At 31.4% G+C, this 12,939-nt stretch overlaps 1 protein-coding gene across 3 annotated transcripts in view; it reads right to left on the bottom strand.

Annotated features, from left to right (window-relative positions):
* Positions 1 to 8,181: 8,181 nt before the first annotated feature.
* The window catches only part of LOC129230035 (vacuolar protein sorting-associated protein VTA1 homolog), a 212,381-nt gene continuing 207,623 nt past the window's right edge, over positions 8,182 to 12,939 (bottom strand). For all 3 annotated transcript variants that reach the window (XM_054864421.1, XM_054864420.1, XM_054864419.1), the window contains exon 7: positions 8,182 to 8,451. In XM_054864421.1, the coding sequence (XP_054720396.1) occupies positions 8,303 to 8,451 (149 nt within the window). In that variant the 3' untranslated portion in view covers positions 8,182 to 8,302. The remainder of the gene's footprint in view (positions 8,452 to 12,939) is intronic.

Genomic DNA, 12,939 nt, shown 5'->3' on the forward strand with positions numbered 1-12,939 from the left:
TTTGTAAATTTTTCATTCTGTCGTATTTTGATCCTATGTAAGATCCTTAGTCTCACACCCTCCCATTTTTCTGATAGATTAAAATTTAAATTATTTTACCTGAATGTTGCTGTATTCAGATTCCATTATTTTTTTCACTGAGGATATAGTTTCATTGCAGAATAAAATCGAAAAGGCTTTTTTATATTAAGGATTTTAAACATTTTTGTAAAACTAATCTGTAAATTAAAATGTCCGACATATTTAGTATCTTTAAAATATCATTTGTAATAGTAAAACCTTAATTGATTTTGAATGCTGAAGGTTGCTTGATTAGCGACCTTTCATTTCGAAGAAATAATTTTGTTTGATTCAGTTTTGTGATTTGAAAATTAACAATAAAGGTACCCAATAAAGCTCAAAACTCGCGGTCGCCAGTCGCCAAATTCGACCAATTTTCAAATTTTGGCGACCATTATTTTCATTTCAGTCGCCAATGTGGCTACCATTCGCCAATGCAACCTTCCCTGACCTATAGTCTTGACATAGTCTTTCCCCAAATTCTTTTGTTCACTAAAAGTTCGGCTATCGGATCGCCGGGGGTGAAAGAGGGAAGGGGGGGGGGGGAGTATTGTCCAATTGTGGCTAATTGTGCTATGTGTTCATATTCTGAATGGAAAACAAAAATCGCAATCACGACGGCAAATTTTGATTGCTATTGAACATGCTATTTTGAAAACTCGGCTTTCTTTACACGCGATCATAAATATACACAAATTTCATACACCAATTTAGTAAATTATGCTTTTTTGATCTTAAATTCATTTTTCAACTTTATTTCTCCTTAACAAATGGCTATTTCTTCGTTTTGCGGTATTTTTAAACTACGCGTTTTCAAAATGGCGTCGCGTTGTCATTGTTCATTTTTACCAGTTAAGACGAAAATGTCCTTTCCCAAATAAAAAGAATTTTAATCTTGTACATTTGATTTACATATGAATAAACAAAAATGGCGCCTTTGAGTCAAAATGCACCGAGACAAGGTAAAAACGATATCGCTAAAAAAAATGTTTTTTTGCAAGATTTTTGATTTTTTGTTTTAATCTTATTGTTTGTTTTTCCTTTTTTTTTCTTTTTAAATATAAAACCTACTGAAGGAGAGGACATATCCGTTTATTTACTTTATTTCTCCTTAAGAAAGTTGTTATTTTTAAGTTTCGCGTTAAATTTTGAAAATGGCGCCGCGAGAAGTACAATCGTATTTATAAAACACATAAATAATATTAACAAAAATGGCACCCTTGCGCAGTGGCGTTGCTAGACCCGACTTTCGGGGGGGGGGGGTTACTTCTTTTATATATATATATATATATATATATATATATATATATATATGTATAATCGCTTGGAATTTTTTCCTTTTCTTTTTTTTTCTTTCTCTTCTCTCTTCTTTTTCTCTTTTTTTTGAGACTAACTTTTTGGGGGGGGTTTGTCCCCAACCCCCCCCCCCTTAGCTACGCCCCTGCCCTTGCGTCTAGAGAAGGTGGAAAGAATACGGCTGAAACCCTTTTTTTTCTTCTGCTGGATCTTTTATTTCATTTTTTTTTTCGTTTTGTTTTATATTGTTTACCTTTCTTTTATTTATTCATTTTTTGACACTCAGGCTTCGATTTTTATAAAATTCTGCATGCATTTGTAAAAACAAAAAAATATTTTGTAGAATCGCAAATGGTTTAGGTTTTACATTCTGTTCAAGTTTTTGGTATTTTGTTTTCTTTATCAAGGAACTAACTCGTGTTTTGGTTGAAAGCTGTGATGTTTCTAGAAGTTTTGAAAGCTGAAAATAATAATAATAATATTTTTTATTTATTTATTTTTTTATCGTGATGTGTTTTGCTTAAAGATGAATTAATACAGATTATAGTTTGCAAAAGATGTGTTAAATAATATCTGGGTAGGTGTGCCCATTCCCCCCCAAGTTCGATCCCCCCCCCCTCCAAAATTTTTCCTCAACCCTCTTTTTCTTTTTTATTTTTAGCTCACTTTTTATTTTATTTATTCTTTTATTATTTTTAATTTACTTATTTATTTTTAATTATTTTTTTATAAGAAACGTTCTTTGCTACGCCAATGACCTATACACACATATTAAATAAATAAACGTAATAAAATAAATTAAATAATTTAAACTAAAATAAAGTTTGGCTATCATTTTTTGAGATTTGGCTACCATTTTGTGAACATCTGGTAGCCATTGGCTACCAATTCAAAATTTGAGTATTGAGGTATAGTACCCAATAACAAATATAAATGAAACAAATAAAGATTTTGTGCTAATATCATTAATGCATTCTATCAAAATCTTGAGTTTTGGCTGAGTGTACTATTTCAGTATTTGAAAGTGTAAATATTTTATTAATCTAAAATATTTATTAATTTATAGTTGTAAATACATATTCATCTAAATATATACATTGCTTTTCAATGTGTAAAATGTTCAAGAAAACAAATATTAAAATGAAAAACCTACAATTATTTTAAATACTTTGGATCTGTCACAATTTACAAATAAATAAATATATAAATAGAATGATATCCAATGTATTGAAATAGAAATATTGAACACTGAAATTAGGACTACTTTCATATTAAATGCATTTTTATAAAATTTGAACTGGTGGAATATTAATTACTCAAAGGTATGCTCTTGGAGTAACATAACTAAGCGTGTCTTGATTTGTGCTTTTTTTCAAAATTAAAAGCAAGAAGGAAAAAGTGACAAAATAGGTGAAGCTAAGTAAACAAGTTATGTTCCTTACAAAAACATTTTTAGTTAAAAAATGTTTGCACACTAAATGAGTCAAAATATAGTCATATATTAACTCCAAACCTATTTTTAAATGCTGGGAGAACAAGCTTCTCCATAACTTCCCAAAAATGTCAGAAAAATTTGGAGCCTGTATTGCAATGTAGCAATTTCTTTTTAATGACATCATTGGACATTATTAGAAAAAGATACTGTTCTCATTAGTTGAAGTAGAGATGTATCGAGTAGCACTTTGGCCGAGTACCGAGTACTTGGCCTTTCACTACACACTACACAGCTGAGTTACATAGCACCAATTATGTTTTAAGAAGAACCACCGACTCACGTGATGAATTTTGAACTTATTGGAATAGTAGTATAGATCTCCTTGTCTATATAAGTTTTTAAAACTAAATTCCAGCTGAAATTTAAATATACCTTATTTAAAAAATTTTGTTTATGTCAAAAATTTTACAAAAAAATTATTTTTAAAATTAAAACTAAATAAATAAAAGGTATGATTAATCAAGTTGGAATTAAAACAAATTATACCAATCTACTGTCAAACATAATTTTTAAAAGCAAATAAAACATGTGCAGGAACACTGCAGATACATGTTTCTGCATTACAGGGAAAGTCGTTTTCAGTGCATAAAATGCAAGCTAAAGAATGTAAAGACATTTGACAAAAAAATCCGATTTTTATCGGATGCCTTTAAATCCACGAGATTGTGAACCCTCCAAAAAATTTCCCAAAAAAGTTGGGGCATTTGAACCTTCCATCTTAGCAACCTTTTCCTGATTGGCTCAGAATTAGAGATGTAAAATTTCCAAAAATTTTGAGGCAGCAAAAAAAAAAAAAAAAAAATCCCCCTCCCCCCTGGAAATATGGATTTTTTGCAAAATGGAATGTATTTTAAGTTATATTTTCTTCAAAAACGTCAAGTGGAGAAGCAATAAAACATGCCTACAATCCATGCTATTTTTTTCTTTCAAACATAAATTTACATAACTTTTACTGTTGAATAAAAGGCAGTTGCTTTTTTTGTTAACACTAAAAATTACTAAATTAGTGAAATCATCAATCATTATCTATTCATTTCGAGTATAATGCAGGCCGAGGAGTCAGTACTAGGACTGGGCAATATCACAATTTTAATACTGCGATATATCGCTCTCCAAATATCGATGTTTTCGATATATCGATGTATTATTTGGGGGGGGGGGGGCGGGGTGCAAAGGATCGAAAAACATTTCCGAATATAATATTTCTCTAATTCAAAACTTTCCTGAAGGGGGGGAGGAGGGCGTGCTCAATGGTATAGCTCAATGCATGACAAAAGTGCTTCACAACGAAAAAGTTCCAATTATTCAATTCAATATTTTGTTTAAATCTTTCAATTTGAGCAGTCTCAATAATTTGAATGTACTTTGAACTATATTTCGTATTGATGTCTTAAATAGTTTGTTTTTAGTCATTTAATAGCTTTTGCTTTAAGACTTTTTACTTTTTAGTTGAATAAGATTAAGTAAAATACTAATAATAAATCTTTAAAGAATGCAGCTATAAATGCACTTCAATTTGATATGTAACTTAAATATTTTCGGGGGGGAAAATTAAAATTAAAAAATTTATTTATTTATTTGAAAAATTCTGAATATTATCAAAATTAATGCAGTGAACTTCTTTTTTTGTTGTTTTTAAATAAATTTTAAGACATTTTTTTATTTCAATGAAATTTTTCATAATTTTTAAAGTCCACGAATTATGTATATTCATTTATGTTAGATTAGTAAATAAAAAAATGCTTAAAAATTGTACCTACTTTTATTTTCATCCGACGATCTTAGAGAATCTTGGTAAATTATCCAATAAATGTCATCAATTGACAAGCTCAGCTTTTTCAATCATGGTACTTGTTACTTTTCCGAAAATGCATAGAACATTCACAAAGAATTCATGATTGTGCATGGTAGAACTCAATTCCATCTTCGTTAATGCAACTTTCACAAACAACACTGTCATTGCGTTAACGTTAATGCGTACAGCTTTCACAAAAAACACTATGTCAGCGCATTAACGGTAATGTCTGGCGAGAAGAAGTTCAAAAGTTTCAGTTTCAGGGTTGCTGGCGTTTCAAGTGGTGCCTCGTGTTATGAACGGAATAAAAATTTTCCCTCTTATTACCAAAGATAAAGCTATTTTCATTCAGCGATGAGTTGCGCTCCCTTTATGAGATACGACAGCTCGGATGGAAATGATTGAGCTGGCGGTGTATTTTATTTAATCTCATTAGGTTTTTTTCATTTTCATTTCTTTTTTAATACAAACATTTCTGTTCAGTATATTTCGCAAACCTTTTATTCAGTGTAATGTCAATGATTTATGTTTAATTAAAATTATGAACCGTGTTCATTGGTTAATTTTTAATTGTTGCATTAAAATGCTTTTAACTAACACGCATTCACTTTTCAGGGCCCACGAGAGGTCATATCAGCCTCGTCAGAAACTAGGGGTGCGGTCCTTAGAAGTGTCCCGCTCTTGAAAACTTTTTAGGGGGATGGGATCTGGAGACCAATTTGACAATGGGTCCACCTTGACCTTCGGCGGCTCTGTTAATTTTCCCTTGTACTATAATTAAAAATAACTAATTGAAGAGTGCAGTTAATTTCTTGAAATTTCAAGCACTCATCCATCATACAGAATTTTAAAAAGTTATGTATTTTTTGAGTCATTATTTCAATTTCTCCGTAATTATGTCCCGTATTTCCGTTTCAACTGATATATCGGACGGATAGAAATCTAAATATCGTTACCGTGGTAATAGTTATATATCGATATATCGCCCAGCCCTAGTCCCTTTAGCGAGGTGTGCTTTAAGATATTTTTTTTCAAGAGCTTATTTTAGATTTTGAGAAGGTTCAGCAAACAGCTCTTCTCTTGCTGCTTTGGTTTGAAGATCTTTTTTTTTCATTCAGGGCACAGTGTCCCTTTTTCTCACTTTTAGTCACCTTTTGAAATTTTGGTTACTTTTAGTCAACTTTTGCAATTTTTGTCGCCTTTCTTGAAATGTGCTTTAGGAAAATCTTTTTTTAAAATAATTAAATTCTTGAAAAGTATCTGAATGATAGCTTTACCAGTAAAAATAATTAAAAAAGTAGCATGCCCCTCGCCCCTCCATTGGTTTTGTTTCAGAAAAATAGTTATGCTACCGGGAAATCAGGGAAGTTTTGTTTTCTGGAAAATATCAGGTAATTTCTGCTAATACCAGGAAATTTTTTAATTGCTTGCAATCGCATCCTAAGAGCAGGCCCTAGTCTTCCTATCCCCCTTTCGACCTTCAGTTAACTCGTTTTCCGCAAGTCACACCTAAACGCCATTTTGTTTCCAATCGTGTTTCTTACTGCAGAGCTTTCGACTAAGTTAAGCTGCCACACAACATACATGGAGGAATGGAAAAGGGAAAAGGAATTGAAACAGAAGCGAAAAGAAGAGCAGAAAAGAAAGGAGTGTGAAGAAATGAAATCATCTATTGAAAGTCAAACTGTGCCCTGAATGAAAAAAAAAAGGATCTGCAAACCAAAGCAGCAAGAGGAGCTGTTTGCTGAGGCATCTCAGAAACTAAAAAAAAGCTCTTGAAAACTAGACCTTAAAGCAGCAAAAGTAGCTCAAGCTATGCTCGAGGGAGTTGAATGTATCCAAGCTGAAGAAAAAGACGTAGCAATAATTCAGAAGGAAGTAGAAGAATGAAAGTCAAATGTTATCAAATCATTTTGTAGTAAAAAGCCAAAAATATAAGGAAATAATACCAATGCAACATTTTTCAGCCCTCCTGATTTGAACAAAAACTCCATCTTTTTTCTTAAAAATTATAAATCTTCTGTTTTGCTGTTGATTTCTATAGTTGGGTCTGGATCTGTAAGCTTCAAGCTCCTACAATGAACCCCCCCCCCCCCCCCAAAAAAAGTGGATAAACTTTTTTTTGTTATGTTAGTTACTATAATTTTTTAATAGCTTGATTTAACACTATATTTTATACTTCCCATGGACATGTCATTGAATATTTTCAGAGCTTGGCAAGAAAAAGAAAATGAACATTTTCAGGCATTTGAAATGATATTTTCAGTTTCACGTTTCAACACTTATTTAATTTTTAAATTGTAAGTAATATTATTATTTTGTTACAGTTATAGTTTCTGATTTTTCAAATTTATTTTCTCGGTTATTCTCTGTCATCAATACTTTTGAGTGAATGTTTATGCTTTGTATTTACAAAGAAGAAATAAAGAATGCTGATAATTTTTCAACAAGCTAAATCTATCCCTGATAAAAAAAAAAAAAAAATGTGTTGAATAATATGAAATATATGTTCAATAAATGCATCATCATGCTCTTTCTTTCACAATTTGAAGCTTTATTACGTTTAAAATCTTTTACAGTTACATAGAGTAACACTGAAAGTGTGTTGAAATGGTCTTCAAGTTTTTATTTTGCTACTTCTAGCCCTATAATATTAATGTTCAAAATTGTAAAGCAGTCTTTTAAAACAGTATATAGGCTATTTTGGTAAAAGTCAGTAAAAAGGGATAATCCTTTTCTGTTTTTTGATTTTTTTAACAAATTGCTTTTGGTCACCTTTCTCCAGTTTTTTTTTTTCAAAAGCCATCAGCACTCCTCAGCCTGATAATGTGATTTTTATGAATTGTTAGATCAATTTTTTTTTGAGTTTTTTTTTGCAAAATTGCGGGATTTTAACCTGAAATGCAGTATAACCCCAATTTAACAATTGTCAAGGGACTAGAAAATGTTATTGTTAAATAGTCATATTGTTAAATTGGGGACCATAGATATTCAACGCAGTCAAATGATAAGTGAAATGTATCATTAAATTGAGGAAATCATTAAATCTAAGTTACACTGTACATTTAAATTTTTACTGAAACATTTTCACAAACTAATAATAATATAAAACTAATTCTGTTTTGTGTAGACATTTAGTGTCAATGAGAAAAGTAACAAATAATACTTAGGTGTATAGGGAAATTAAGTTATCTTCAAGCTTCCATTAACAAAGTCTTTTCATGTCGGATAATTAAACAAAAGAGAAAAATCTATATAAAAAAAATCAAATGTATTTTAAATTTCGGAATACATAATTTTGTACTGGAATTTTTAAAATTTTCAACTGTCCCGCGTGGAAATGAACCCCTACCGGGGAAAAGGCCTCCCCCCCCTAAAATTTCTGTTTATTCCCCCAACCATTCCCATTTCTACTCATCCTTATATTCAATGCTATCTAACCGTAGATATACAAACATCCATATGCAAGTTAACTGCTGACAAAAAAAAAAAAAAAAAAAACACAAGTCATAAATTATTCATATATATTTTTTATTTAATTAAAATATACAATGAGTTGCAAAAAAAAAAGTAATATTTTAAAAACAAAATTTACAATATTTTATATATAAAAAGCATAGTATCTATTATAATTCTCTATTATAGATATTTACATTTTAATCATCAATACCAGTTGTTAACAATTTCAGTGCTTTCTGTAAATATTGGATAGCAGCTGGCACATCTTCATATTGCAAAGCACTATTGACAAACTTGCAATACTTCTGAGCTTTTTTAATGTCTTCTGGTTTTAATCCAGAACTATCTGCAATATAGAATGTTCATGGTCATTAACAGCATTTAAACAATCCTCAAAACGTCTTTCAAATTTCATGCAAATATACCACAGAATTTTATACTATCAAGTATCAATTTTGAAAGAAAAGAATTTCTCTTTTGTTGAATCTCTGTGTGATTGATAGTTAAAATAACTACAGTAAACTCCCGATTATCCACGGAATAGGGTGGCGTGGTGGCTCGGTAACCACGGATAAGCGAAAACTGCGGATAATCCGAATTGTTGAGTATCTCTCCACTTGGGAGACATCTCCATTTGTGAGTGCCTCTTCGCTTGTGAGATGGCGCTGGCTGTTAGTTGCCATAGTTACCATATTTAATTTTGGCTTTTTCTGTTGTTCTAAAGATGTGAATAAAAGTTTTCAAATGGTCCGTCGATGTTTTTATTAAGGTTGCTTGTGCAACAACACGAATAATAGGTAAAAAACGATACTAAGTATGCAATAGATAAAAAATATTGATGACACTCACACATTCATTTAAATTATAACGAAAAACATTGCTACATTGCATCTACTAACATTGAATGTAAAAAATATATGTGAAATCTAAAAGCAAACAACAACACAAACATAAGTTTCAAAAAAAAAAAATGTGAAAGGACCCGCGGATAATCCGTTCGCTGATAATTGGGAGTTTATTTTATTCCAAAATTATATTTCAATTCATGTATTTTTCTTCCCTTCATTCAGCCACTGGTGGTGGGGCACAATTTTGAGATTCTTCAATACATATTTTTCCTTTTTTGTTATTTATTAATTTTAATACAGAAATAGTCTTGTCAACTATATTTTTGTGAAAAAAAAATAGCGCTTTCTCCAATGATGTTCCTGTAATTCAAATAAACCTCCCGGGCCTTAGAATGTATAAAATTTAATTTTTTTTCTAGATAACATGAGGAAAACAAGTAAAGGGAAGGATAATCAAGCTATTAAGTTTTGCTAGTCGCAGAAGCAAGAGGAAAAACTGAAATCCTTTTAAAATCCTTGTTTATACATTGATAAAAATGTTAATCACACTTTGGTACAACTTATTTTCTTAATGTAGCACAAATCAAATTTAACAAATTGAGCTAGAATTGCATTACAATATTATTGCATATTTTTAGAAAAAGGAAGGACTAATTTTTCAGGGCATAAATATTTGAAAACAATGAATTAACATTAATAAATTTATGAATTAAAAACAATCTCACATTCACAGTAAGTTACCGCACCTAAGCTCAGGCTAAGACCAGTACAAAATGCAATATCCCAGACTGCCCGGTTATCATGTTCTAAGCCTGCAGCTTCGTTCTTATTCGAACTCCTCAGTTGGGAATAGTGAATAACCAAGCTAGAGGCAGGTGTCACCTCATGAAAGCTGAGAGCACCAAAAAATTGGTAGCAAAAGTGAATTTATCTCACCAGCAAGTGTTTGCAGCATGGTGCGGTTGGACTCGTGAATTGCAGGCACCTGCCCAGCTCGGTTATTCCCTATCCCTGACTGAGGAGTTCTAATAAGAATGAAACTGCAGTCTCAGGATGTGATTACCGGGCTGTCTGGTATATTGCATTTAATCTCACATGAATCATAATGCAATCTAATTAATCTAATTTAATATAAAAATAGTAAATGCCTGTATCATTATATTATTAAGTTAAAACAATTATTAAGTTAAAACACTAGTTAGAATTTAAAAAAAAAAATACAATTTATTTTTTTTCGTTAAACCTATATTTACTTTAAAAACAACTCAAGATACCACAAGAAGTTATGGTTATGTTCACTTTTGGTACTAAACCAAAAGTGATAGCATATACGTTGAATTAAAACTTGAAACAAAACAAGAGTTCAGCTTTAAATTTACATTGATGTCATAACAATTATAGGTTCCATTAAATGGATAATGTGGCTCCGATAAGTTGAAGCTTGACCTTGACCAAGTTTATTCCCATTTGGGGAATTGGGAAATGTGATTGGCACCAAGTTGAGTTGGGTTTCGATTGTTAGAAGTTTTGCAAAAATATTCCAACTCAAATCCGTGCAACAATAAAATTCCTCTGTCACTGAATTTCCAAAAAAAGAATTAATCAAGGTCAAGCTTCAACTTAAAGAGCCCCACTATAACATTTTCTTTTTCAGCAACAACAAGTTAATTCATTTTATGACTTTGGATTCTTGATTCAAAAACTTCATGCCTTTTATTCTCTCATTTTAATTTTGTAAATGCATTAACTTGTAGTGAAACTGCTATGAAACAGATGAAGATGTTGATACTTACAAGAAATACACGGGTTTTATTAATTCTTGTTTAATGCATTTGAACTTATTATTAAGAATTCATTTTTTATAAGCATCCCACCATAAAAAAGCATCATTTTTCTCCATTTTCATTTACAAGTATTTCACATACAGTGGTACTATACACCAATGTTCTATTTGAAATTCAATTAGGAATTAAAATGTTATCAAATTTCTACAACAAGTTTACTAGTAAAAATAAACTTTTGAGGTTAATGAACAAAATACTGTTAGCCTAAATGAAATACACCCCCAGCTCAGTCATTCCAGGCGAGAACTGCAGTTTTGTGCTTATTAGCACTCATCAGCCCGGCATAGGAAGTGACTGAGCTGGAAGTGGAAAACCTCTTAAGGAAGCCAAGAGTGCCAAACAAACTGGTAGCTAATAGGGTCTGGTGGGAGAAAGTGGTCACATGTTAAATGGCTATAGCTTGGGAAATAAATGTTTGAATGAATGAAATTTTTATTATAGAGTAGGGCCGTAAAAAACTACATTTTGAATACAAAATTTTACTACTGGCTCAATTTTATTTGGTTTAAAAAATATTTTGCGTGAATATGAAAATTTTTTAAATCTTAAACACCTTTTTTAACTTTCTTGGGAAAGTTTGTTTGTTAGAATTATGAACAGATTGACTGCACAGGTAGCTTCCTACATGTCTCAAGAACTCTTACACATTAGCAGTTAGCTGAATCTATTTCAGATAATTTTTTAGAACAATTTAAGTAAGATGGGGTAAAGTGGTCATAATATTAGGCTTAACGAATACTGTTCTTCTAATGTCACTTAATCGTTAAATATAAGGCAAATATAAATTAAATATTAGTTTCACTTAATATGTATTGTTTTTACTGTAAATGTGGTTAAATATGCGAGTATATGCGTATGCATACACATATACTCGTGTAAGCACGTATATAGACATATTCACATAAATGCACCAATAAATACGTACATGGGTATCTGCAAGTATTTTTAATCTATACAGATATATATTCGACTATACATGTATATACTCATATATAAACAAATACTTGTACATTCAGGTAGACACGTATATGCGCGTACGTACTCGAGTAGACACTTACATACAAGTGTAGAGGGTAAGTTTAAACTCTTGCTCAAATTATTAAAATGTGTTTGAGGGGAGGATAAGAAGCAAGAATCATAAGGAACATACGGTCACAAACACAATACTGACGAGCGTCAGCACCCAAAGCCAGAAACTAATGGATGCAAAACAGGTCACAAATTTATATTACACAAAGACAATTTTACGCAACATTTTAGGTCTCAAAAAAGTTTTAAAGCGATTGATGAAATTTGGGGCCTGCAGCTGTAATACATATGCGTTGCAATTACAAAGCACTTTCTGTTGCAATAACCAGACTTTTGAGAAACTTTCATCAGTCGCTGCGCTTTTGTTGCGATGCGTGCATTAGAGCTACTGCAGGCCGGAACTTTAAATAACTGCTCTAAATATTTCTTAAAAACTAAAATATTGGGTAAAATAATTTTGTGTAACAAATTTATGATTTGTTTTGCATCCATCAGTTTTCTGGCTTTGTGTTCATGTAGCACGTCAGCGACCATAAGTTCCTTATGCTTATTATGCTCCCCTCTCACACCCCGAAGATTTTTACCCAAGAGCTTGGATTCACTCTGTAAGCATACATGTATATAAGCGTATATGCTCGTGTTTACATGAATGTACTGGTGTATACACGTAAGTGTACGTATATACGTCTGTATAGGTATGTAATCGTGTTTAGGCGTATACGTACATATATGCTTGTGCTTCCAAATATATATACATGAGTAGACACGTACAAACATGCACTGGATGTATGAACGAATTATCCCGTGTATACCCATATATATGTATGTACACTTATATGTGCATATATACGTCTACTATACAGGAATATCAGGTATGCACATATAAAACTTGAGATACAAGTGCATACACGCATATGACGTTCGTTTATATGCGTAAGTACTTGTATATACACGTGACACATATAAACTCTTATATACACATGACACATATATACTCGTGCAGACAAGTATACATTCCTGTAGGTAATCACATATACATGCTTATATAATCGTGCATTACACGTATATACTTGAGTAGGTAGGTGCATGCATGTGTCTGATGTATCTACTCAT

This window comes from Uloborus diversus, chromosome 9, assembly GCF_026930045.1.
Source record: "Uloborus diversus isolate 005 chromosome 9, Udiv.v.3.1, whole genome shotgun sequence".
Taxonomy (NCBI): domain Eukaryota; kingdom Metazoa; phylum Arthropoda; class Arachnida; order Araneae; family Uloboridae; genus Uloborus; species Uloborus diversus.